The sequence below is a fragment of the Thunnus thynnus genome, chromosome 3 (assembly GCF_963924715.1).
Source record: "Thunnus thynnus chromosome 3, fThuThy2.1, whole genome shotgun sequence".
Lineage (NCBI taxonomy): Eukaryota > Metazoa > Chordata > Actinopteri > Scombriformes > Scombridae > Thunnus > Thunnus thynnus.
In genome coordinates, this window is record NC_089519.1 from 37,758,449 (window position 1) to 37,786,231 (window position 27,783).

A 27,783-nucleotide genomic window follows, 5' to 3' on the forward strand; every position below is an offset into this window, starting at 1 on the left:
TTTTTTTTATTGTTTTTTCCTCTTATTGATTTTATTTGTCTTTGTTTTTTTATCTATTTTATCTCGTTTTTATTTCACTCTATTTTACCGTCAGCATTTGTTCTGTCTTATTATCGGCTTGTCAGCACTTAGTTAAATTTGATTGATTGATTGATTGATTGATTGATTGAAACGTAGCTGGAAAGTTAATAATCAGTTATCAATCAACACTTCATTCTTCAGATCATGTTTCATGGTTTGTTTTTGTTTTTTTAGTGTTTGAAGAAACCTCTAAAATCTGTCCTCCCTGATGACGTCATCGGTTCAGGTTTGGATGCTCTGAGCGGGCCTCCGTGTGACGTCACACGGTTTTATGGTGAATTGTTCCTTTAAAATCTTTTCTTACAGATGAACGTGAATCATTAAAATAACTTCTGTTTGTTTCTATTCTCGGTATGTTGTTTTTTTTGTCTTTGAATGTTTCTTCTCTGTTATTTCCGTTATTTCCGTTATCCTGCTGCTGGGTCACATGACGCCTCGTGCTGCCTTCATGGTCTCTGATTAAAGTCCGAAATACTGAAACTAAACACAACCTGTTTTTATATAGTAAAGAAGAACCAGAAAGGAGAAACAAATGGAAATAAAAACGGTAAAAAAACAACAACTCATCATCTGGAACAAAAGCAAATGATGAGACTTCAGATCTACAGCAGCTGCTTGTTCATTTAATTCACAATTTATTTGTTATATTTCTTTTTTTTTTCTCGAGGTAAACCTGATCTAAGTTTTAACTAGGAGTCCTGCTCCTCTTTTATCTCTTCAAGGATCTAAAAAAATATTCAAAACACCTGTTAAAGTTGACTTTTCTCTGTTTCACAGCAGCAGCAGGTTGGGCTCGTCCTGTTTCCACGTCACTGGGTCTTTTTTTTTCCCTCTGGTGTCCATATGTCCGAGGGGCCCGTGAAGGCAGCAGCAGTCCACAGCTTTATTACAGCAGGACAAACAGCAGCTGGGACCAGTTCAGAGTCTCACTGGGAGCAGCGATGCAGATCAAACTGTCCCCGTCACTGGGCAGCATGTAGACCCTCCACAGATGGACGCTGCGTGGTGACGTTTCCTCACAAACAACAACAACAACAACAAAACAACAACAACTTTCATCCTGCAGAGACTCTCAGACTCTCAGCCGAGAAAACTAACAGGCTGAAACTCTCCGAGCAGCGGCTCTAAGTTTTTTTTTTTTTTTTTTTTTTTTTTGAGAGTTTTGTGAGGAGTTGAGGTGGAGGTTTGAGAAATGTCGGAGCCAGAGAAGAGCGAGGACATTCCTGATGAGTCTGCAGGAAAAGGAAAAGGAATTCCTAACGGAGGGAATTCTGCAAAAACCAAAGAGGTGAGAGAGTCAGACTGATGCTTCACAGCAGCTTCCTGCTTTCCTGTGACATGTTTGTCAAGTTTTTCTGTCTGTTTTGTTCAGTTAGCAGATGGTTTATTTCACATGACAGCAGTAAACTGATGGACTTTTGTCCCTTCTGCCTCATAAAGCAGTTAAACAGTAGATGAGACCTCAACACTTTACTCTCATGATCATGTTGCTTTAATCAGACACTTTTCCTCTGTTTCATCTCTTTATCGACTGAAAAACAGACTAAATATTGTATAAATCATCTTTTCCTGCAGTCTGACAGACAGATGAACCTTTACAGCTTCATTTACAGAGAAACTGTGTGATTTATGTTTAAAATGAGACATAAAAACATCAACATTATTATTATTATTGTCTGAGGACCTGAGGGGTCTGATGGAGGTTCAGTCAGTGAGCAGCTGAACCAGCAGCCAGTTTACTGTTGAACTGGAAACCAGTGAAGTGATTTAAATGGAGAGTTGGAGTCATGTGATGAATGTTGTGATAACTAGCTGTTAGTTATCATCATCAGTTCATCTGTTGATTATTGTTTTTGATTAATTGATTAGTTGTTTGGTCCATAAAATGTCAGAAAACAGTGAAAAATGTGGATCAATGTTTCCCAAAGACGACGTCATCAAATGTCTCGTTTAAATATTCAGTTTATTGTCAAAGAAACCAGAAAATATTCACATTTAAGAAGCTGGAATCAGAGTTTCAGCATCTTTTTCTTTAAAAATGATTAATTGATTGTCAAACATTTTCTGTTGATTGTTTAATTAATTGTTGCAGCTCTACGTTAATGACAAGTAAAGTCCAAAATTATTTAAAAAAAAAAAAAAAAAAAAGATCTCATTTTTTACAGTCGTAAATTCAAGTTACGTCCATTTTTATTCATAAAGTCTAAAATCATAAATCATAAATTTGTCTTAAAATCTGCACAACAACGACGTCAGCAAACAGAAAATCTGAATATTTAGGCTTAAAAAAACCAAAATGATCCTTCGTTTTTCAATCATCAACTAATTGATTAAATGTTTCAGCTATAAAATTCTATTTTTATGAAGCTTCTATGTTTTTTTAAGATTGTCTAATAAATATTAACAATAACTTTTATGCGGCAAACCAACAATTTTTACGAAAAACAAACATAAAATAATAAAAACACAATAAGAAACATCAAAAAATATACACATACATTTACAGAAATATACATACAGTAAATATATACATGTATAGATATTAGATTTTAAAGATATTAAGTTCATCAGGAGGCCGTTAAAGGTTTTAAAGGTAACGAACAGATTCTATCAGGATTCCTGAGAAACCAGGTTGGATGAAACTGTTGTTGTTGTTGTTGTTGTTGTTGTTGTTGTTGTTGTTCTGGTCATAAAGGAAACAGAATATTAAAAACAACTTAAAGACACATTTCCTCAAAATGTCAGCAGGACAGATTTTGGTATCTCTGAATAGAGTTTTAAATAAAGTTCTGAGAGTTTGAACAAAGTTTGGACAAAACGACGCAGCGATTAAAGACTATTTCACTGATTGTTGAGCTTCTCAGTAGTTGTTGGATGTGACTGAGCAGCAGCAGCAGCAGCCTCTGAAAACACTGGATCCTACATTTCCCACAATGCAGCTGGAATCTGTCTTTCATTAGAGCCTCCATGCAGGTAAACAGCCACACCTCCAGTTTGTAACGCAGACTTCCTGTTAGAAATCCATCGAGCGTGACATCACTATGACGTCATCAGGCTGAGCAGGAGGATCCAGGAAGAGCTCCGATTAAAAAACAGCTTCACGATTGGCTCCAAACTAGTTGTGATGTCATAAATCGTCCAGGTGATTTAAGGTTTAACTCAGATAAACTTTGATTGACTGTTTGTGTGTTTTCAGGATTTTGACCTGGCTTCCATCTACGTGTCAGACGCTCAGTACAACAGGAACATCTACTTCGACACGTCGCCTCAGGCTGTGAAGTGAGACACCTGCACATTTATGTTTATTTCTGATCCTAAATTTAACGTATTTTACCAAAAGAATTCACCCAATTTATTACTATAATTACAAATAATCACATATTTTCATCTGTGAACGTCGTCCGCCGCTGAGATTTCAGGTCAACTCTGTCAAAATCATGTTTATCTTCTGCTCAAATGCAACAGAAAATAGCCTATGTTTTGCAGAAAATGTAATATTGTCTGATCATGTTTTCGGTTAACATAATGAGGAAGTGTTGTTAATTAACATATTTGACAATTTGCAGAGATGTTGTGAAATGTTCAGTGACAACATATTTCAGCTGGTATTGACTAAAGACTTTTAAATGCTCATATTTGACACTGGCAGCACTTAAAGCCCCTGGAAAGGCAAATCCATGATTGGCTATTAATCATGTAATTTGGGATCTAATGTGCATATAGTAAACACCTAAAAACTATGAGAGCAGCCTTTGACATGGTCTCTGTAATTCTTTAGAAAGTCTCTCTCCCTTCCCTTGTTACCGGGGCTAAGCAAGGGAATTTATTACATAATAAATACCTGCCCAATCATATTTAAGAGAAAGATGATTGACGTGGCTATCTGGCCGAGCTGACTTCACGACACTTACTCTCATCTCCCGCATGAGAAAACAATGCAGTGCACTTTGCTTTGCTTGTAGCTAGAATGAGAATTCAAATTAGCCTGATATGGTTTGAAAGTTACTGTGTTAAGCTAACTAGCAGACTTAGGTACACCATCCAAATCTGTATTAATCACAGAGTGGATAAGTAGCTCACAAGTGTAGCATAGCAATGCTAATGCTAACCGTTTCATGTAAGTATCAGCAAAACGTTTTAGTGATTGAATACAAAATAAAGAGGTACGTGATCTGGACGCGCCCACACAGTCCTGAGAAATGGTTTGAGCAGCCAAACGAGCTGTTTTTGAGCTCAGTTTTCTAATAGTTATGAATGTTTATTTTCATTCAGATTTTTGTGGATGCTTAACGAGACACTCAACTCTGATATCATATATGCATTTTTATGATTTCAAGCCACGTTTCCAGAGGCTTTAATTAAAGCAGCTTTAATGAATATTTTTATTTTAACTCCACAGTCTGATCTATACAGTAACAGTGTTGGTTGTGGCTCGTAGCGATGAACCTACAGAGAATTATCAGTGACTCTGCAGCTCCTCTCGGCTTTACGGAGCTTTATAGTGAGTTTCAGCTCATTGTTTATCTGTCCGGCTGCAACTTTACTGTTCTGGTTCACTCTCAGCGTCTCATAGCGTCGTTTTCAGAGATAAAGCTGTAAAAAGCCACTGTACACTACCTGCTCAGCAACAAACAGACACAGTTAGCTGCAGACTAGCTGGTGAACATAGTGGAGCATTTGGCAGCTAAAGAGCCAGATATTTCCCTCAGGAGTTGGTAGAGAGTAAAAACAAGAGCTAAAAGAGAGTGAATATTGGACTCACATTCACCAGGTGGACAGAAACACGACTCCACTGGATGTGGAAATGAAAAGATTATAGGTAGTGTATTAACGTAATTTGCACTGATTCAGTTTCAGCCAAACTTTGGGTTTGATAATGTCTCTTAAAGTCTGGTGATTCTCTATATTTTTCTTCATGTTTGGAGCCAAACCAACAATGAGTTGATCTACTAACAAGCATTGTGTGTGTATCCGAAGCTTGATATATCTGATTCCTCTGAGCCATAGACTCAACATATTGATAGTTTGCATGTGAGATAAGTTGACAAGAAGAATAATATAAAAAAAACAGACTTGATGCTTTAATGATGTTGTTGCCTGTGTGTGTGTGTGTGTTCAGACTGTATCTACTCTACAACCACTGGGTTCCTCAGGTTCTCGTCTACTTCTTCATCCTGGTGGATTTGTCTTTGGCCATCTTTGAGGAGCCGGCCATCTTCCTCGCGCCTGTATGGGTAAGATGGCCGCCGCAATCTGCCACAACAACACAGCTCTGGTTTCATACTTCCTCTTTAGTCGTTTGCGCTTCATTTACAGTAAAACAAACTACATTCATTCTCCAGCTAGAAGAAGCTTTGTCAGCAGTGATCTAATGTTCTAATGCTGCTAATGATCATCGGTTCTCAGAAACTAAGTGGAAATCATTCAAACTGGTGATGTGTTTCCATCCCAGTAACATTGAGGATATCATTTAAAGATACATTTTTAATGGAATACAGAATGAAAAAAACACTGAACTAGCGGCTGCTAACACTGTAGCGCTGCAAATGTTCGTTTAAGACGTTTTGTCCCTCTTTCAAAAAGTCAGTGGTGTTGGTTTTGTACTGTTAGCAGTTTAACTTGTGTGTCTTTACAACTTTTAACATGTCGAACCGTCATGCTGTTAAGGTTTTGTTCCACTCGGAAAGTAGAATTTAATTAGCTTAGCATGCTAACGTTAGCGCTGATGCCCACCAGACGTTACTTTTGTGCTGCGTCTCAAATCACATACTTCTGTACTTACGCTTAACATTTTGAGTGCGTAAGTGCGTTCACACTGAGAAGTATGGAAAAGTGCACTCAAAACGGTCAAAAAGTTGAGTCTGGAACTATGGACACTTCTCGCCCTCGATGGTCGCCATCTTGGCTACGTAGCGGAAGGGGAGCGACCACTTTTCAAACTGGAAATGGCGGCCGAGTATGTTATAACTACGGTGAACATCACCGCATTATATAAATGTTAGTTATACATGTGTTTTTTAGCACTAAGCACCACTATACTGTTGTTGGATATAAGCCATCAGTATGTTTATTGGGTTAATTTAGCAGTCTGTAATGATTTGATTTGGTAGCACGAACGATAATGCAAATGCTAACTCTAGCTAATGCTAATTTCCAGTAAGTGTTTGATTTGAGACAACACTACCCTGTCAAAATTTGCGCACTACGCCAGTAAGAACATAGTGTACACAGTGTACTACAGTAGCTTTGGTTTCTCTGTTGGAATCAAAGTGATGTTACGTAGAACTATTTTTACTGCCCGCCAACAAAGTTCACACCTGCTAGAGGCAGTGAAATAAATAAAAACTTCAATTTTATTAAAACACAACAACAGAAAGCAAGTAGACAGACAGGAGTGAAACCAGTTAAACCAGCACCAGACGTGTCCAACCAGTGTCTCTGTTAAAGTCATGATCCAGTCTCTGTGTTTGTTTCCAGGCCACCATGTTGGTGGAGCTGCTCTGTCTGCTCGTCTTCACCCTCCGACTCGTTCACTACGCCCAGGTGATTCCTCGGGACAAGTTCTGGAAAGACGCCAAAAACATCTGTATCATCGTCATCCTCCTGGTGGGTGGGGCTTAATTACATCATCAGTGTAGTGGGAGGGGCTTGGTTACATCATCATTATGGTGGGTGGGGCTTAGCTACGTAATTGCTCTGGTGGGTGGGGCTTAATTACATCCTCAGTATAATGGGAGGGGCTTAGTTATGTCACTGTTCTGATGGGAGGGGCTTAGTTACGTCCTCGTTCTGGTGGGCGGGGCTTATCTGATTCATTACTCTGCTTAAATAGTTCGACTTTAAGTGTATTTACTTTCTCTAGACTCAGGTCTGTCAGAACCATTAGACCCAAAACACATCTGGATCCCTGAGTCTCCTGAGTCCCTCAAAGTCTGTTGAGGTTCTCAGAGAGTTCAGGTTCAGTTCTCTGTGCGTTTAGATTTTGGGAAAACCTGTTAATTAATCTTCTGTTTATGTTCTTGATTAATCGTTAGTCTATAAAACATCAGAGAAACATGATCATCACAACTTCCTGCCGTCCTTATATGATGATAAGACGAGACAAACTTAAGAAGCTAAAAACATCAATTATTTCAAATACTTTAATGATTAATCAATAATCAAACACCATGAAACAAGAATCCCTTAAAATACCATTAATTACTCCTTAATTTACCTCTGAAAGCATAGCAGGTGTTTAGTGTGGTAGCAGAGATCCCTGAACTTGTCCATTAAAACGCCTTCATTTGAAAAAGCCTTAATTAGCAAATTAAGTACAATTTAAGGGGTAAATAATCACTTTTTTGTCAATTTTTATGGGTTATTAAAGGTTCTTAAAGAGCAAAAACTATATCTCCTAATATCCCATCTATTAAAAATACATCAGTTTATTTTAATCAATTAATTATCACCTTAAAATACCTTATTGTATCATTATTAATGAGTAAATTAATGGAATTTTAAGGTAAAAAATTGAATTAGTTTCCGAATGTAACACACAGTTTAACAGAATTTCCAGAAAATCTGCAAAAGAAAATGCAAATGAATGCATGTTTCCATCCGCTGTTGTTTCCACATGTGTATTTGTGCTGAGGGATGAGACTAAATCCTGGTGACGGTTGGTGACTCGTGCACGTCGGACCCTGAGCGGTTCCTGGTTTTCAGCCGTGTGCTGAGCAGAGTTCCTGTCTGAGAGCTGCGGAGTCAGAATGTGCTGAGAAGACTTTCTGCTGCTGTTGTGAAACAACCTTTAACCGGAGATTTTCGCCTCATCAGCGCCTTTAAAAGCAGAAAGACTTCCTGGTGACTCAGTCGCCCCCGAGGCTCCCGATCACTTCAGGATACGTGAAATAATCTGAAATCTGACACTCACTGACCAGTGTTTACTGTAGTCTGATAACATGCACTGACCCTCATCATCATCATCATCAGTGTTCTCAGGAATATTTAATCCATTTATTGTCTCTTTGTCTCAATATCAGTCATTGATTTATGAGTAATTCATGTTATTTGGTGTTAAAGGGTTCATATTCTGCTTTTTATGGTTTTCTGTTATTTATATCTTGTTCGGCTGTTAAACACGGTCAAAGTTCAAAACTTGAGGTATGTAGAAACGCTGCCTGCAAGTCAAAAGTCAGGGCTTCAACCTGCTCTCAACACTTCGTTTGTGACGGTTTTTTCTACCTTGCTGACGAGCTGACGTCAGTATGAGATAAATTAGCAGTTTTTAACCGTAAATCATGCAAAGATACTCCAGTAGAGCCCCAGAATATAAAGATACACCTGGAAATGTGCAGAATATGTGTCGTTTAAAGCAAGTTATACAGAAGTTACCTTCACGTTTACAGAGTTGATCATCAGTTATAACAGGAAGATGTAGTTTGACGTATCTCTGGATGCTTTTTATCGTCACTGACTCTCTGTTGGACGCATGTAAACAGCTGCTCTCTCTCTCTCTCTCTCTCTGTGTGGCTCAGCTCACTCTGGTGGATATGATCATCTACGGAGCTCTGATAGCTGCAAACTGCTACACCGTCCGCTGGTCCAGAGTCCTGCGGCCGCTCCTATTGGTCAACGTCACAGAGGGACGACAGGTAACAAACAGACTGATGAATATAAATATAAATGTGTGTAATGATCCAGATTCATAAACAGGTTTCATGCAGATTATTGATAAGTAACTTTATTTATACTGCTCTTTTACATGGTTGAACCAGGATTAAAACATTTAAAGACTGCATCGAGGTAAATAAGGTCAGACAATCTAAAAAAACTGAAATGTTTCTCCGGCTTCATTATTGCAACGACGTCTCCGCAGAAACAAACAGACCCGATTACAGCTGTTAAGTAGCCAATATAATAGATAAGATAAGACTTTATTGATCCCCAGAGGAGGAATTAACATGTTACAGCAGTGCAGGAAACAAGTCAAACAGATAAGAAGCAGGAGTAAATAAACACAAACACAAAGTCTCTACGTTACGTTCAGTACAACACGAAGAGGAAAACCCTGCAGCCCACTTCCTGTACGACGCGTTTACAGTCAGAAATATTCACCGAGAGGGAAGCTGCACATGTTCTTCATCTGATAACCAGAGTGTTTACAGTCGTATCTGTCACTTCCTTTTTTTTGACTTTGTTTATTGTTTTTCTTTTTCCTCTTTTGCACGACTTGATGTACAACATGTATTTAATATCTGTAACTTTATTTACACCTTTTCCCAAAAAACAATTATGAATCATAATTGTTTTAATGTACGTGACTAAACATTCATTTTACTAGAAGTTTAAGATTCTTCGTTAAATGTGACTCCGCTGAGCTCCATGAATCCAGAGCTTTGCTGCTGTGAGGCATCATCATCATCATCATCATCATCATCATCAGTCGTTTCCTCGCCACTTCCTGTCAGGTTTCAATATGTGATGTTAACTGTCGGCTGAGTCTCAGTTTGAACAGCCCTGAAAACCTGCAAACTTTACATTTCTAAACTGAATATGTTGAAATGAATAGCATCATCTGTTTTTTGGTTCTTAGTATCCCATAATGCATTGCACAGCAGGTCAGTCAGTTGTTTAATGAAGCGTTCAGGTGATCTTTATCACCTCGTTAAGTCATAACGGTCATATGAACAGATGTTTACAGGTACGTCCATCACATGAAGGGTTTTATTGACTGATAGCTGACCTGTGAGTGTGTGTGTGTGTGTGTGTGTGAGTGAGAGTGTGTGTGAGTGTGTGTGTGTGAGTGAGAGTGTGTGTGTGTGTGTGTGTGTGTGTGAGTGAGAGTGTGTGTGTGTGTGTGTGTGTGTGTGTGTGAGTGTGAGTGTGTGTGTGTGTGAGTGAGAGTGTGTGTGTGTGTGAGTGTGTGTGTGTGTGTGTCTGAGAGAGTGTGTGTGTGTGTGTGTGTGTGTGTGTGTCTGAGAGTGTGTGTGTGTGTGTGTGTGTGTGTGTGAGTGTGTGTGTGAGTGTGTGTGTGAGTGTGTGTGTGAGTGAGAGTGTGTGTGTGTGTGTGTGTGAGTGTGTGTGTGTGTGTGTGTGTGTGTGTGTGTGTGTGTGTGTGTGTCTGAGAGTGTGTGTGTGTGTGTGTGTGAGTGTGTGTGTGTGTGTGAGTGTGTGTGTGTGTTAAACATGTTGTTTGCTGTAATCTCTGCATCATGAAGTTTACTTCTGCGTGTTTAAACTTTGCCGAGTGTTTGACTGAAGCTTCCGGCTGCTAAACGTAGAAATGTTTTGACTTTGTGATCTGACGGCGCCTGAACGCATCATTAGTTGGTGTTTGTGTCCTTCGGGAGGATCATCAGCTCTCTTGTCGTCTGTTTTTGTTTGTTTGTTTGTTTGTGTTCAGCTCCGCAGAGCGTTCAGAAGCATCCGGAACGCTCTGCCTCAGATCTTCTACGTCTTCCTGCTCTTCATGTTCAGCGTCCTCATCTTCTCCCTCATGGCCCTCAAACTGTTCGGCAAACGGTGAGACGGCCGACTTCCTTTTTATTGGTTTAATGGTCTCATACAAAAAACATTTTAGGAATCTTCTGCACTTGAGAACAAAAATATTTTTTCTCTGGATTATTTTCCACCTTTTTGAATTTAAGTAATTCTTTGAGAAATAGACCTGATCATTAAAAAGAACCAACACATTAATCATTATTAACCTCCAAATGACACCAAACAAGCCAATTCATTATTAATCTGTACAGAAACATCAACATTTATAATTTAAATAGTTTATCCAGAAAACTCACAGCAAGGAATAAAACCAAAAACAGCCAGAATACTGACAGTCTGACCATGTGACTGCTGCTGCGACCCACGTCTACAAACCAACCAATCAGAATACAGGACATGAAATGTTTCAGAATACACAAGTGGACAAAGTTTAGGAAACAAAAACACAAACTCAAATGATGGTGATAGAACGAAAAAGAAGTTTTGTTATTGACTTTTTTTCTATTTCCGTCGTAGCGCTACGATTCACCTCTAAACTGATGTCGCTCAGTCTGACACAGATTTCAACCAATGTTTTATTCAAAACTGTGTGAAATAGCAATAAACTTACATAATATTTGTTGTGGCAGCTTTAGATCTTCAGATTGATTCCTCTCTCTTGTCTGTACGGTAAATACAAAGCTGGAGCCAACAGGTTAGCTTAGCTTAGCTTAGCTTAGCTTAGCTTAGCTTAGCATAAAGACTGAAAACAGCTACCAAACGTCTTGGCAGAGTTTGGATCAAGCTGAGGAGAGAGGGAGAGTGTGAACCTTCATTTCTTCGAGGCTCATTGTTTTATTTCGGGTTTTATGAGAACGATGTTTTTTTGAGATTCTTTGTGTTTTTGAATATGAATGTTTTGTGTTCAGAGGTCTGAAGACCATCGACGGAGATCCGTACTTCACAAACTACCTGGAGATCGTCTTCGATCTGTACGTCCTCGTCACCACGGCCAACAGCCCCGACGTCATGTAAGACGGACGCCGCCTCGCTCTCTGTTTTAACACCGTTACATGAAATCATTTCATATTTCTTCCTCCCAATTTTTTTTTTCCATTTTTTTTGATAAATTATCATGTTTTTAAGTGTTGCTTTTGACAATAAATAAATAAAATTAATTGTCTTTTTTAAATGTTTTTTATTGTATAATGGTGGCGTTGTAGCATTTTGAAATGTACATTTATTAAAACTATAATTGTGATATATTGCAATAAACTCAAATATCTCCAAATCAAATTTTAAAGTTTGATCACCATATTATCAGTTGCAGCTTTAATCTTGTTTTATTTAAGTTAAAGTTTAAATATTTATTTTATAATTTAATGAACGCTGTTTCGTGTTTTCGTCGGGTCGTAGAAGGAAGTGACATCATCCGTTTATCTGCATGTCTTCTTCTTCTCTGCTTCTCGTCGGCAGGATGCCGGCGTACAACTTCAGCCCCGTCTTCGCCATCTTCTTCATCGTGTACATCCTCATCAACACCTACATCTTCATGTCCGTCTTCTTGGCCGTCGTGTTCAACAACTACAAAAAACACCTGAAGGTACGACGCGGTCTGTCAGAGGGTGAAGGGTCGTTTATTTTAAAAAAAACATTTCAGGAAAATATTAAATGTAGAAACGGTTGTTTTCAGTTTGTTAAATGTGACACAAAGAGTTTTTTAACACCTGTCAGTTTTTTAAAATATAATACAGCAAGAATAAGATTTTTTTTTTTATCTATCAGCACAAACACTTAAGAACAAATAAATATATATTGGAGAAATAATATGAATATAAATTTGGATAAAAACATCATTTACACATAAACATCAACAGCTGCCAGCATGTTCTGGATCTATGAACACATTATAAAGTGTTTCATCTCATAAATACAAGAATCTCTGAAGTCTTATTTTGTTTTCTCTTCGGTGAACGCGGTGTGTTCTGATTGGATGTTTTCAGGCACCAAAACAATGATTCATCAGTTGAAGTCAGAAATCGAACCATAAATGTGTATAAATCATCTGTATCACCCAGAATAACTTCATCACATCCTGTCTGCCCAACAGGAAGAGGTACGGCAGCTGGTGAGGGCCAAAAGGCACAAGATGGTGCAGGCGTTCGCCGTGCTGCAGGAGCAGAAGGAGGAGGGCGGGGAGCAGGTGGTGACCCAGGCCAGCTGGAACCAAGTGGTCAAACTGGTCCAGCCGGACATCAGTAACGCCCACAGAGAGCTGCTGTGGAGCGTCTCTGATGACCAGAACCAGGGATCCATCGGTGAGTCACAAACTGATGATCATTATCATATATCTACACATCAAACACATATTTGAACCGTAAATGTAACACCGTCATCGGGTTATCGAGTGGTTCAGTACTAGGGGTGTGTCCGAATACAAATACGTTATCGGCAAAAGCACGCAGGTCGGTTACATCACTATCTCAGTGTCTCTCCTCTGCTCCGCTGTGACGTCTATCAGCAGGTCTTAACCAGGGGAGTCACATCCACCTGCTACATGACGCACATTTCCTTATTTGGACATCAGTCCCACATTTCCTTATTTGGACATCAGTCCCAGAGTTGGGGGTGTTCCCCAGAGATAAAACTGAGTTACTGACACATGAAGTGCTCCCAACAGACTCTCAAAACCTGTTGTTCCTCTTCTCCTTTCCACAAAGTTAGGTTGTAAAAATAGATAGTAAATGAAAAGTGCAAAGCAAGAATCACCGTTGAAGTTCCTCTACATGTTACACACTGTGCTGTCTCTGTGTTATGGGTGTATAAATAGGTAGAGGTCTGTCTTAGTAAAGTTTTATCTCAGTAGTCAGCACAGTCGTCTATGATCTGGGAGACTCCAGTTAGAGACCTGGTGTTGGAACTTCCTTCGTAAGCTAGTTTATTCATAAACACTTTAATATCCTAAAATTAAAAGCGAAATAAAAACAAAAACTGCATTTTTTCCACTTTTATTCAAATACAAATACAAATAATTTTGCTGCCTCAACAAATAAAGATGCAAATACAAATACTGGACTCTCTGCACATCCTGTGTAGTTCGGTCTGGTTGGTTTTCCTCCTCAGATCGATTCATTCGGCCAGATCTGAACACAGTAATCACACCAAAACAGCTGCACAGAAACTCAAACTCATCCAAACCAGCTATAGGTTTGAGAACAGCACGTCGTCACAAACTACAGAAGCAGAGATTGTAATATAATTACATAATTTTATATCATTTCATATCTAGTCTGATTATTTTACTAAGAATTTATCTGCCTTTGGATGACGTCCAGGGAATCTGAGGAAAAACAGTATCTACTAACAACATGTTCTTTCAGTTTTGTCCATTTTCAATGAGTTTGTTAAAGAAAATAAACTTTATTTTGATTATTTACAGTTCATAGAAATTAAATGTGTCTGTTTATCTGAGTCTGTCTGTACACTGTTAATATTTATGTTGAAATCAATATAATAAATGAATTTACAATTTAAAACATTAAAATATGTGATTTAAAGGCACTTTAACCTAAACCACTCAACAGTAATTGTATTTATTTCATGACTGTTTATGTTGACGTCTGATAACTGTGATGTTTCTTCAGTGAACATCTAGAGGAAGATTTAGACGGTCGACATTAATCCTGAACTGACTCGTTCCTTCTGATAGCAGCAGGAGACATGGTCGACTGAAAGTAATGATAGCTTGATTAGAGCTTTGTTAAATAACCAGCTTCACCGGGATAGGATTACTCCAGTGTTAATCTTTCAGGATGATTTTACCCGCAGAGGTCTCCTCCTCTCCAGAACAAACAACCCGGAGATTACAGGTAAAAACACTGAATAAAGATGTTTCACCTAAAAAATCAGTGTTTCTCCGACGATGTACGGCGACCACCGGACTTCCTGGAGGGGCTGTTAGCCGAGCTGCTGCTAACGTTTGTCCAGTTTATTTCTCTGATAACTTAAGATCCAGACGTCCAATGACTAAAATCCTTCTTCCGGCTAAAAGATATAGTTAAAAACCACCTAAATTTATCATGAAAATGTGGCTTAAAACTGAATAAAAGTCCATTTATAACAGTTTGTGTGGAACAACCACAACGCCGATGTATTATCTTGTATGTGTGTAAGTTACTCTTTGGTAGACGCCATTGTAGCGGACAAACACAGCGCCGCCGTATGCATCTTGTGCGTGTTTACTCTTTGGTAGAGGAGGTATGACGCCATCGACAGGCGACCAAATGAAACGGTCCGTTACTTTGATTAAATTACAGATTTCTCTGAGTTTGAATATAAGTACACAACTCAACAAAATATATAACATAGGTCTAGTTGTTTTTAGACATTTTAATGTGGAATAATTACATATTATAGCTTTAACAGCTGTAGAGATATGATTGGCTGCTGGAGGAGACCGTTTGACCAATCAGGAGCTGCAGTGTGTGATTCCACAGATGCTGCAGTTGTTGACGAAAAATGTAAAACATTTCATTATAATTATTTCTTACTCTAAGTTACTTTTTATTTAGTTTTAGTCTCATTCTGGTTGTTGGGAACAATAAACTGGTCTGGCAGAGAAAAAAACAGAAAACTCTGAGCGTAAAAAACATGGCGATATATTTGATAAACATGTAAATGTATCTGAGAGAGATGCATCAACAACACTTCTCTGTGTGGATTGAACTTTAGACCTCATGGCCTGTTGAAAGTACATCTGGACTGTTACTCATCGTCTCTGTGATCAGTATGAATTTCTCTATCAGTCACTGTCAACAGTTGTGTGATGAATGACTCAACCACCAGTCGAGGCTTCGTTCTGCACCGTCACGCCCAACAAACACACCAGCTCTCAGTCTGCTGAACTACACCTTCCACTTCCTGCCGGAGCTTTCTGCAGAGTCATTATCTGCTCAAACATCTTTCACATTAGGGGAAGTAAAACTCTTTTATCATTCAGCTCGACCCTGAGAAACTCTACGCCACTGACCAGAAGATTAGATATCACACAAAGTTCCTCATATTGTTCTCACACATCAACAGACACCTGCTACAGTCTGATAGCAGGTCAACACGTGATCACATCAAACATTACAGCTGCAAAAGTCAGAGATCATTAACGAGGTATGCTTTCAGAAATGTACATAAAGTCAGATCATCTTCAACCCCTTTACATACTAGTGGAAGCATAACAGATATAAAATAAATGCTTCTTATACCTCATAAACAATCTTTGGGTGAGTAGACAGCAGACAAGTTTCATTTTGTCATCATGTTACTCACAGAATGAGCGTTAATTAGTGACATGAGGTCCAACACGTTTGTCATTTTAACTCCTGAAACATGAGAAGCTGCTAGCTGAGTTAGTCAGAGTTTAATGAATCTGTGTTTTACCAACCAGGATGTTTAAAATTCAGTCAGTCGTATAAATATTTGTCCGTCCTGCAGATTGATGCTCCTCTGCTGCTCCTCCTGAGGTTTCTTCCATTTCCTCCCCTATTAAAGGTTTTTTTAGGGAGTTTTTCCTTGTTAGAATCGAGGGTCTAAGGATGTGGGATGACAGTAAAGCCCCACTTATGTGAATTTGTGATTGTGATATTGGACTCTACACATAAAGTTGACTTGACTTGACGAAACACAGGAGGGGAAAGAAAAGATCCACATTTGATCGGCTTTACACTTCGACCTACGCGAGATTGAGCTGAGGCTCGCTGTGCAACGAAACAACGAGACAAAGCCGACCTTTAGTTTGAGTTCAGCTCTGCTCAAAACAGTCCTGCTGAGCAGTTTGATGAAGCTCTAGTTGAACTTTGTCTCCTTCCTTCCTTCTAGGCTACACATCCCTCCACAGACGCCATCTTTGTTTACTACTTTGGTCATAGAAACACTCTGATTAGCTTTAACTCTCCTTTAGGACTGAGATTCATCATAATAATAATCATAAGAACACGTTGAGTTTGATCACCAGGGTTACGTGTTTATTCCAGCTGAACCAGACTTTGGCGTTTGTAGCACATTTGCGTTGTTTGTAGCCTCGGTATCGACTCAAGACGACTTTACTCAGCACAACTTTACAGTTTCATCTCGTCAAGTCTGACCAGTTGAAGCCATGGATGTATAATAAGAGCAGCCAGTTTTTCCCAGTGGTCACTCGCGGTATTGCAACGAAAAATCCCCCTGCAGACGCCTGTAAAACTGTTGACAGGACACCTCGAACTGCAAACAACGTCAATTATGACTCTTTATGTTATGTTTATAAAACTTTCCTCGAGCCGAGAAAAGTGATTTAAAAATCCGTGACGTCATCACAATGTAAAGTCTATGGGCCAAGCAGGAACTCGTGGGCGGGGCCAGTGGGGGAAACACTACTGTGTATATTCAGTGGGCCGCACAACGCGGAAGCAAACCTGGAAGCTAGAAACTTTTTTGGCGTATGCGCCAGGCGAGCAGTTCCTATAGGACTGAATGGGCGCCATTTTTAGTCCGATATCCAGCTCTTATAATACATCCATGGTTAAAGCCCTCATATGTAGATGAACATTCACAACTGCGCTGCCCCCTACTGGTGCCACTAAAAACACACTATCACAAGGTTGTCTTATTTTCTACAAACAAAGGCTTCTGCCACCAGAATGATAATAATGATAAATATGATAATCACATGATGAATCGAGCATGAACTATGAATATTTTAGATGTTGTCTTTTATGATTGATTGATTGATTGATTGATTTAACAGGTAAAGTGGCGTTCGTCCAGTTAGCCGACCTGTTGAACATCGAGGTGATCACGATGAAGTCGAGGCCACACCCCCTTCAAAGTCTCTGCCCCACCTTTTACGAGTCGGCACCCAGCCGCCTCCTCTGCCGATTGGTCCAACATCGGTAAGACGGACGGACAGATGGGGGGGAGGAGGGGGGGGGGGCAATGACCTCCATGTTCCAGCTTCAGTTAAATGTTGAAGAGTTTTACACCGGAACTCTGCTGTGCTCCTTTCAGAGCGTTCGTGATCGTGTACGACCTGATCATCCTGGTGAACGCCGTGTTCATCGGTCTGGACGAGGACAACCCGTTGATCGCTAACTCGGAGTGGGTCTTCCTGACGCTCTACCTGCTGGAGATCCTGCTGAAGCTCTATGTCTTCGAGCCCAGAGCGTTCTTCTCCAGACACAACTTCTGGAACTGGTGAGACGAGACGAGACGACGTTTACCGACCGATGTTTACTGTCAGGTGGCCTGTTGAACTTCACACAATGTTTGTTCTGAATAACCAAAAGGATTCTGGGTCTGCAGGTAGCTGGAGATGAATTTCAACAGGTATGAATGTGGATGACGTGAAGAACTTAGCAAAGAGCTAACAGGAAGTTAGCCGGCTCGACCAGCCATGAATGTCAAACCAGACACAAGATTAAAAACTCTGTGAAATACAGAGAGATTCATGTGGCGGTGAGGGGTTTAATCAGCATCATGTGAACTCGTTTGACTTGAATGTAACAAAAGTTCATTTATATGTAAAAGTTCGGCTCTGCAGGTTTAAACTCCACCAGGCTGCTAAAACTCCTGAAACAACGCTGACGACGAGGTTAAAGGTCAAAACTACAGTTGGAAACAAACACAATTCTTTACAAGAACACCGATGGAAATGTTTGTTGTTGTTGTTAAAAAAAACTTTTTTCTTTGAGTTTTTGTCCAACAAAACTGGTCCAAACTTCACCAGATCATCAATCAATCAATCAATCGATCAGGTCTGGACCGCAGAAGTAAAAGTTATCAGAAACATTTGTAAAGCAAAGAGCTGCTTCTATTCATTCATTTATGCAGCTGTTGTAAAGAAGTATATTGCAATCACAAAACAAAACAAAAATAATTGGAGGTAATTTAATGCACTTCTGTAACGTCCAGGTTAATGAAAGAGTTTAGAAAGAAAATGTGAATAATTTAGTACAAAGTTGTCATACAGTGAAAATTTCAATATTTGTCAGTTAACTTCTAAATGTTTTGCAGTTTTTCCTATTATTATTATTATTATTATTATTATTATTATTATTATTATTATATGAAAGAGATGTTTTCTGATAAGTGTCATTATGAAAACATGATCCGTTTCACACACAGCTTATCTACGTCCGACATTATAAATATGAGGTATGTGATCCGTGTTTCAGCGCTTTCACATCATCTGCTGCTTCTTTCACCTTCAGTCAGACGCTGTCGGCGCTTCGACCCGCTGCACTGGTGCTTGAGAAGGCATTTATTTATTTATTTATGTATTTATTTTATACTCTCAGGGAGTAAAGTGGCTTTTAAAAAGGTTATTATTATGGTTGGTTAAAGAACAACCATAGAGGTAAAGTCTAAAAGTAAAAAACTACTTTATGAAAAGTAAATGACAAAACAAACCAAAAGAAAAAAAAAAGAGAAACCAAAACTGTGATCAAGAAAAAAAATATATAAATTGCATTTTCACCCACAGTTTTGGTTTCTGCTGCAGTTTTTTTCTTTTCTTTCTTGCAGTTTGACTCGTATTAAAGCATCTGAAGGTTCTGCTGCAGCTGTTGTTGCTGCTGACGTTCATCTGTTTGCATTTTTTGCTTGTTTTACAGTCGTGCGCCTCCTGCTGGTGAGCAGCAGCAGCTGCAGCAGCAGCGTGTTTGTATGTTTCTGTTTGTTCAACACGTTGTGATGTCACACTGTGACGTCATTTGAACACAAACAGGGTGAAAAAGCTTCAACGACGCTAACGCTGGTTTTTGCTTTCAGCATTTAAGTTCAACTTGATTTTTTTTTTAGTTTTCTGACGTTTGTTTGTTTGTTTTTGTTTGTTTCCAGGTTTGACACCATCATCGTCGTGTCCGCTCTCATCGCCACCATCATTAACTCTGCCATGAAATCATGTGAGGCCTGTTTTCTTTTCAAATTTATATAAAAAATGAACCCTTTCATGCATAGTGGTCACTACAGCGGACAGCTGCTTATATATGCATGGGGTTTTAATGGTATAGTTGCACATCAGCCAACACAGTGGACTCTAGTGTGTCGTCCTGTACGCTGCCATCCACTGGCCGGCCTTTGTAAGTGTGACACAAATTTCTCAAAACCAAGATGGCCGCCTGCCAGCAGGAAATGCTCAGCAGCTCAGGAATATCTCACCAATCCTTCTATAGTAACAGACCCTTGCAGGTAAATAACATTTTGTAACATCAAGTAACAACTAAGGAGTAATACAACTGTTAAAATTTCCAAGTATTGATTTTATGTTGGGAGAAAATGACGATTAATCATCTGTCCACTAAGGTGGACAAACTCCTTGAAAAATGTGTTCAGATATTTTTTTTCATGCCTAAAGAGGAATAAAAACACTGACTGAGATTATTGTAATTCATGCATGAAAGGGTTAATATATTGAAAATATAAATTACAGTCGGTTAATTGATCAGAATATTGCCACTAAATTAATCAAAAACAATTTAGTTCAAGTCGTTTATCAAGACTGCAGTCAGTCCGACATATTTGTTTACTCAAAGTTTAAAACTTCTCTCAGTCTGCTGTTGCATTAGTGTATAATAATGTGTATTACTATAAGGAATAACATTAGTTAAACAACCTGGTGTTGCATAATTAATATCTTATCTCTGATAAGACTAAAATAGTTCAGTAACCAGCAGCTGTATTCTTTGCAATTAAAGTAAAAAAGCAAATAAAATCCAAAAATCAAGATAAAATGATTTACAATAGTTATATGATAGTAAACTGAATATCTATAAAGGACTCGTTTAAGTGTCTTAAATCAACAGTCAGGAGCCCAAATGGACTCTGGGAAACTGTGATGATTTTTCACTAGTTAGTAATGATTTATAGATCGATGAGTCGACATTGATTAGTAAAGAATTGTTAAATATAATCCTGTTTGAATGCATCGCTTGTACTGTCCGCTACATGCTGTCATTTATCCACCTCTTGTGTTTGTTTAAAGTGCATCCTGAGAGCATGCTAACATGCTACATGCTAACTAGAGGTTCACTGTAATGAACTGTCATCATCTAAAGACATGAATATGTGATTTATTCCCGTTCAGCGGGCGCTTACACCAGCCGGCAGATCCTGGACATCGTCTTCATCCTGAGAGTCCTTCGACTGATCCGAGTGGTCGACAGCATCAAAAGGTTTGATCAGCTGTTCACATATGTGCCATAATGAGACGCTCCTTAGACAAGCAGACAGTGAGGACAGACAGCCGTCTTCTTCCCGGTCGAGCCGACCTGGTTTTATGGCTGTTGCCATAGAGACGGCACTAAAGTAAACAATCTTACAGTGTTGTTGTGACTAAGGACAAGGTCACCTGGGCGCTGCACCGTCTCCTCCGTCCATCAAGTTTGTGTTTGTCAGTAAATGTTTTTTTTTAAAGGAGGTTCTGAACTGACAGCTTCAAGGTTTCTGTAACAAAAACAAGCTGCACATCTTTTCATTTACGTCCAAACACCTGATTCAGTTATTGATCCCACTGAGTCAACTGAAGATGAGATGTTTGTGTTGATGGACAGATGAAGGTCGTAGCTTGTACTGTCGACCATCAAACTCCTGATTTCTGTCACTGTGATCAGAAGAAACGCATCATTTCATATGAATCTAAGAGAAGAAATGTAACGTTAGCGCCGAGCTAACAGAGACCAGCGGCTCACCGTCGACACGCCGCTCAGAATGAAACATGAAGGTTTAAAGGAGATTTCTGGAAGTTAAACGGGTTTGATGCAGCAGAGACTCGTGGTGTCAGTTTGTTGTTGGAGCAGCTGATAAAAAGTTGAGACTTGAGACACATTTAAAGAGACAAACATGACGACTGTTGAGCTGATTCTGAGTATGATTGATCGGAGCGAGTCGGAGCAGGTCAGTGTTTGATATGTAAAGAGTCTAATCTGACGTCTTCAGTTGTTCTCATAAAGATCTTTTAAAACATGTTTGATATTTGTGACTGACATCGGTGAACAATGACGAGGAAGACGCACCGTAAATAAATAATAGAGAGCAGAAAGGTTTGTGGTGTGAGAGCGTTGGACGGCTGAAAGAGAACAAACGTCTCTATAAATCAAATCACCTCCCTTCGTTTGTCCTCATTAACGATCATATTAATCATGGACGTATTAGTGTGTTAATGATATTTGATGACTATATTTAAACATAAGTGGTTCTACAGCATCTACTGAACAGGTTTCTCTGCAAAAGTGCTTAAAAAGTGAAATCTTGTGTTTCATACGCTGGTTTATAACTGTAGAGAAATAGAAAAATATCAGATGAAGTGGAGGAAAAGCTGCCAACAGTCTCACTCTTCAGTCTTAAAGCTATAATATGTAATTATTCCACATTAAAATGTCTACAAACAACTAGACCTGTGTTATATATGTTGTTGAGTTGTGTACTTACATTCAAACTCAGAGAAATCTGTAATTTAATCAAAGTAACGGACCGTTTCATTTGGTCGCCTGTCGATGGCGTCATACCTCCTCTACCAAAGAGTAAACACGCACCAGATGCATACGGCGGCGCTGTGTTTGTCCACTACAATGGCGTCTACCAAAGAGTAACTTACACACATACAAGATAATACATCGGCGTTGTGGTTGTTCCACACAAACTGTTAAAAATGGATTTTTATTCAGTTTTAAGACACATTTTCATGATAAATTTAGTTGTTTTTAACTATATCTTTTAGCCGGAAGAAGGATTTTAGTCATTGGACGTCTGGATCTTAAGTTATCAGAGAAATAAACTGGACAAACGTTAGCAGCAGCTCGGCTAACAGCCCCTCCAGGAAGTCCGGTGGTCACCGAACATCGTCGGAGAAATATTGATTTTTTTTTTTAGGTGAAACAGCTTTAACTAGTAGTAGTAGTTTGTTATTGTTTTGATCGAGACCCCTAGCCGCTGAAATGACGTATTGTGCGTTTAATGGTTCATAATTCTACATGTTTGTGTTTTATGTTTTCTCTGTTAGGTTTCGTGCCATCATCAACACTCTGATCAGGATCGGACCGGCAATCCTCACATTCGGACAGCTCATCATTGTAAGTTTTGGAGATTATTGTCAGGAAATTAAGTGTTTTAATTTCCCAGCAGTAGTCCATGTTTTCAGACCTTCCTCCTCCTCTTCCTCTTCCTCACCAGGTGGTGTACTACATCTTCGCCATGGTGGGGATGGAGCTGTTCAAAGGGAAGGTGAGGTTTTACAGCGAGGACTCCAACGACCCGGCGAAGGCGTACTGCGGAAACCCGCTGCTGAAAGGAACGGCGTTCGCTCAGCTCAACTACTGCAAGAACAACTTCAACAACGTGGTGTCGTCCTTCATCCTGCTGATGGAGCTCACTGTGGTCAACCAGTGGCACGATATCCTTTTATTAGAGAATCAAACCAGCAACCCTGCTGGTGGAACCTCACTGGAGACTAAAAGAAACTGGTTTAGTCAGTCGTACAGCTTCACCTGATCTAAAGAGCTAATAACTGCAGCCCTGAAATACCTGAAGGAAACGAAAAAATCTAATTTATTACCTTAATTATTTATTGATAGAGGAAGTGCTCCCAGATAACTCAGACAACAATATAATGATGTGAATCTTATAATTAACTGAACGACTGATTGTGAAATTTAAGCACAATTTTAAAAAAAAAACACTGAAAAGCATTAAAATATTTTCCATTGAAAGAGTAGCCTTTAAACATTTAATTTAAATTGAATAAATAACAATAAAGAGAATTCAAGCATTAAATATAAAAATATACATAAATATATACATTCAAATTTTTTAAATCTAAAAATTAAAAGCGTAACATAGTTTCTCAACTTCGATTGGTTAAATGCAGATTAGTTAAGATTATTAAATTTTATAATTTAGTTGGTTGTAAAATTTTAATTATTATGACCTTTCTTTGCTTCCGTACAGTAGCAACCATTAGCATTTTAGCTAATGTTATTCAGCATCTAAATCTAGTTTTGATCCCTAAAACAATGAAATATTATTTCAACCTGCTGATCGGATGATTTCAGTCTGCAGCTGCAATCGTTTGTTGGTTAATCAATTAATCGATTGACAGTCAATTATTCTGTAACTACTTTGATATTCTTTTTGTAATTAGTTCAAGTTAGTTCTTTTTCAAGCAAAAATAGCAAAAATTACCCAGAATCCAGCTTCTCACAGGTGATGATTTGCTGATTTTCTTTTTTTTATAAAAAGAGCATTTAGTTGAATAATTGAGAAAATAATTTAAATAATTAATCAATAATGAAACTAATCATTAGTTGCAGCCATATTTCAGTCATCTATGAACGTTTATAAAAGACTGAAGCAGATTGTTTCTGTTTCCTGAACTAACATCACTGCTCAGCAGCGGATTCACCACCGTCACACACGTCTCAGCCAGGATCTTCTTCGTCCTCTTCCACATCGTGGTCGTCATCGTCATCATCAAGTAAGACTAATATCATCATCATCATCATCATCATCATCGTCAGTCTTAATAACAAACTCTGCTGTTCTGCCCATTTGATAATCTGATAATTAATATTTCTGTAGTTGAACAGAGTCGGAGGAGAGTTTCTGGCTTCGACTCTAGATTTATGTTCCGACCGTGAGATGGAATTATTTCATCAACGTTGACTTTTATTAAAGTTTTTCAAAGCATCCAGTGAAATATCATCATCTGTCTATTTGATAGATGATATAAACATTCAGAGGATGAATTGTAATATCTGGTTGACTTTTTAGTTTATTTGTGAAGCAACTTTCAACAACGAGACAGTTTAAAGTGATTTTATATAAAACATAAAAGGCATCAAGACAAAATGTAAAAGAAACACAAGACAGAAATAAATAAAAATAAAGCTAATTAATGAAATATCTCGATGTAAACGTTACACCTGCTAAATGTTAGCATGTTAGCATTATCAGTGTGACCATGTTAGCATGCTAATGTTAGCATTTAGCTCAGCCTCACAGAGCTGCCGGCTCTTATTCTGGTTTAATGGTTGTTGGGGCTTCATCATCATCATCATCATCATCATCATCTCACCTCAGTTATTTCACGTTTATACTCTTCAGCTCTGATGTTACAGTTTGATGACATGATGTTGTGTTTCTCAGGGCTTCACTAACATGCATGAATAGATTGTATGAAACTAAAGATTATTTCATCATCGATTATTTTCTCGATTTTAATTGTTTAGTTTCTAAAACGTTTTAAAGAAATTATAATAAAAAGTCTCAGAGCCTGCAGTGAAGTCTTTCTAACCACCAGAGTCAATACAGCAGCAACACAACATCTGCTTCACTTTAGCAACCGTCAGCTAAAAACTGTCACAAATGTTTTGTTTCTTGTATAAAACGACGTTAAAAAGATGCACAAACAAACCCTGCCGAGTGTTTAACAAGAGTAAATTATAACAAGCTTTAGTTTAACAGTCAAATAAAAAAACAACACTAAAACTGGGTCAGAACAGCATTAACACAGTATTGTGTTGGTGCTGTTTTGACCCAAACTGGCCAAAATTGTGACCCAGTTACTTTTAGTGTGTCAATATTTTTTTATTTACTGTCACATGTGACAAAGAAAAGCAGCAAATAGTCACATTTGAAATAGTCACAAGCTGAAACCAGAATATTCTGCTTGAAAAAATGTCAAACAATTATTCTGTTATCAAAATGAATGTTTACATGTTTAATTTTTTAAGTGTCACTTCCTGTTGTCTTTCAGTATCTTCGTGGCGTTCGTCCTGGATGCGTTCTTCGTGGAGTACTCGGTGGATAAGAGCGACCTACAGACGTCTCTGGAGAAGAAGATCGAGGAGCTGGAGCTGGCAGCGGCTCAGTACGTTGCCCTGAGCGTCGTCATAGTTTACATACTGGTGTCTGATTGGTCCGTAGCTTATATACTGGTGTCTGATTGGTCCGTAGCTTATATACTGGTGTCTGATTGGTCCGTAGCTTATATACTGGTGTCTGATTGGTCCATAGCTTATATACTGGTGTCTGATTGGTCCATAGCTTACATGCTGGCCTCTGATTGATCCAAAGCTTACATGCTGGTGTCTGATTGGTCCATAGCTTACATACTGGTGTCTGATTGGTCCATAGCTTACATACTGGTGTCTGATTGGTCCATAGTTTACATACTGGTGTCTGATTGGTCCATAGTTTACATACTGGTGTCTGATTGGTCCGTAGCTTATATACTGGTGTCTGATTGGTCCATAGCTTATATACTGGTCTCTGATTGGTCCATAGCTTACATGCTGGTGTCTGATTGATCCATAGCTTACATGCTGGTGTCTGATTGGTCCATAGCTTACATACTGGTGTCTGATTGGTCCATAGTTTACATACTGGTGTCTGATTGGTCCATAGTTTACATACTGGTGTCTGATTGGTCCGTAGCTTATATACTGGTGTCTGATTGGTCCATAGCTTACATGCTGGCCTCTTATTGACCCATAGCTTACATGCTGGTGTCTGATTGATCCATAGCTTACATGCTGGTGTCTGATTGGTCCATAGCTTATATACTGGTGTCTGATTGGTCCATAGTTTACATACTGGTGTCTGATTGGTCCATAGCTTACATGCTGGTCTCTGATTGGTCCATAGCTTACATACTGGTCTATAGCCTCTGATGAAGCCAATTTGAATACGATTAAATGTATTAATGGTTGACTGTTCATGTTTATGTTTCATACCTGTTCGTGTTGTTTTGTCCACCAGGGAGAAGATGGAGGATAACTTGGTTAACGCCATGGAAACCATCGACAACGACTTGGGAACCGGCCAATCAGCGAGCAACAAACCCACCCTGATGTTTAAAATCGCCTCTAAAAGTAAGAAACACTCACAGTTCACTGTAATACATCTACAGACATTTTAACGATAATAAAACAAGCAGGAATGTCTTAGGCCACGCCCACTGGACCCCGCATTGATCGATTGGTTTGAAACTTGGTATGAATGTTGTGAATCCAGAGTCTGATGACTGCAGTAAGTTTCAGGGCAGTGATCATAATACAACCTGAGTTCAAAGCTAAAATGTTCTTGGCCACGCCCACCAAATCTGGTCATTGAGTTCGGCTTTTTCCTTCACTTTGATCGATCAGTTTCTGATGATCCCAACAAGTTTCACATCACATCTCAAACACCAGTTTGGTAAATGTTATTGTCTTTCAGATCTACAGCGATCGATTGGTTTGATATTTGGTACAAAATGTTTATTATCCACAGATTTATTTATTTATTTATTTATAGTGTTTTCAGTTGTTTTCAGTGTAAAAAGTATCACAAAGCCTTTTTTTTCTCTGTAAGACTTTATTTACATTAATTGTTTAGTTTCTAAAACGTTTTAAAGAAATTATAATAAAATGTTTCGGAGCCTGCAGTGACGTCTTTCTAACTAACAGGGTCAGTCCAGCAGCAACACAACATCTGCTTCACTTTAGCAACTGTCAGCTAAAAACTGTCACAAATGTTTTGTTTCTTGTACAAAACGATGTTAAAAAGCCTTTTTTTTTCTCTGTAAGACTTTATTTAAAGTGTATAATCACAAATGTCTCAAGACATTTTACAAATTGATTAAAAGACAAATATTCAAAAACAATAATACAACAGATTCATACAATAATATATCCCTACAACTTATTTTTACAGGAACAAAAATTTCGAAACACTGTGACGTAAATTTGACACCTCAGACAAACGGACCCTTATATAAACTCATCCTTATATAAAGTTTTAGAGATTGATTGATTGATTGATTGATTGATTGATTAGTCAATTAATCTGAAATGACTCTAAAGGATGTTTGTTGTTCTCTGTCAGGATATCGGACGGTCGACGCTTTGCTGCAGCGGATGTTCGAGGCCGATCTCGACCCCGAAGACTTCGCCGCGACCGACGACCCGGAAGCTCAGACGAACGGGAACTTTGCGAACCCGACGTTCAGCTCTGCATAGACGTTTCTAATATATGAAGGGAAGGAAATTCTGTGGTTTATATACAGTTTTATACTCAATATCATCTCATAGGGAACAAACGTTGTTTATTCAGTGTAAACAGTATGAAGTCATATCAAGTGTTATATTTTTATATGTCTGTCATGTATCTCTGTGTACAAACACAAAGGAAACATAAAGAATATTTACTCTGATGGTTCATTTGTTTGTTTTGTGTTCA

General features: G+C 38.7%; 1 protein-coding gene across 2 annotated transcripts; it reads left to right on the top strand.

The window, feature by feature from the left end:
• Window positions 1-948: 948 nt before the first annotated feature.
• Window positions 949-27,757, top strand: tpcn3 (two pore segment channel 3). Of its 2 annotated transcripts, XM_067585748.1 has the most exons (20): window positions 949-1,369; window positions 3,278-3,360; window positions 5,201-5,315; window positions 6,559-6,687; window positions 8,598-8,714; window positions 10,466-10,584; window positions 11,472-11,573; window positions 12,019-12,145; window positions 12,653-12,860; window positions 17,321-17,465; window positions 17,581-17,766; window positions 18,697-18,726; window positions 19,411-19,475; window positions 20,657-20,744; window positions 22,571-22,640; window positions 22,741-22,960; window positions 23,950-24,040; window positions 25,322-25,435; window positions 26,326-26,438; window positions 27,430-27,757. In XM_067585748.1, the coding sequence occupies exons 1-20, from the start codon at window positions 1,274-1,276 to the stop codon at window positions 27,561-27,563; spliced, it is 2,352 nt and encodes a 783-aa protein (XP_067441849.1). In that variant the 5' UTR covers window positions 949-1,273; the 3' UTR covers window positions 27,564-27,757. The 2 variants fall into 2 exon arrangements, with proteins under 2 accessions (XP_067441849.1, XP_067441850.1); XM_067585749.1 differs by lacking the exon at window positions 18,697-18,726 and having other exon boundaries at window positions 950-1,369.
• The last annotated feature ends 26 nt before the right edge of the window (window positions 27,758-27,783 follow it).

What these genes read in the sequence shown, in the direction of transcription:
- tpcn3 (XM_067585748.1), top strand. Translation starts at nt 1,274, where the DNA reads ATGTCGGAGCCAGAGAAGAGCGAGGACATTCCTGATGAGTCTGCAGGA. An exon ending in ATTCTGCAAAAACCAAAGAG is followed by an intron (nt 1,370 to 3,277) that starts GTGAGAGAGTCA and finishes GTGTGTTTTCAG; the next exon opens with GATTTTGACCTGGCTTCCAT. An exon ending in TGCCGATTGGTCCAACATCG is followed by an intron (nt 17,466 to 17,580) that starts GTAAGACGGACG and finishes TGCTCCTTTCAG; the next exon opens with AGCGTTCGTGATCGTGTACG.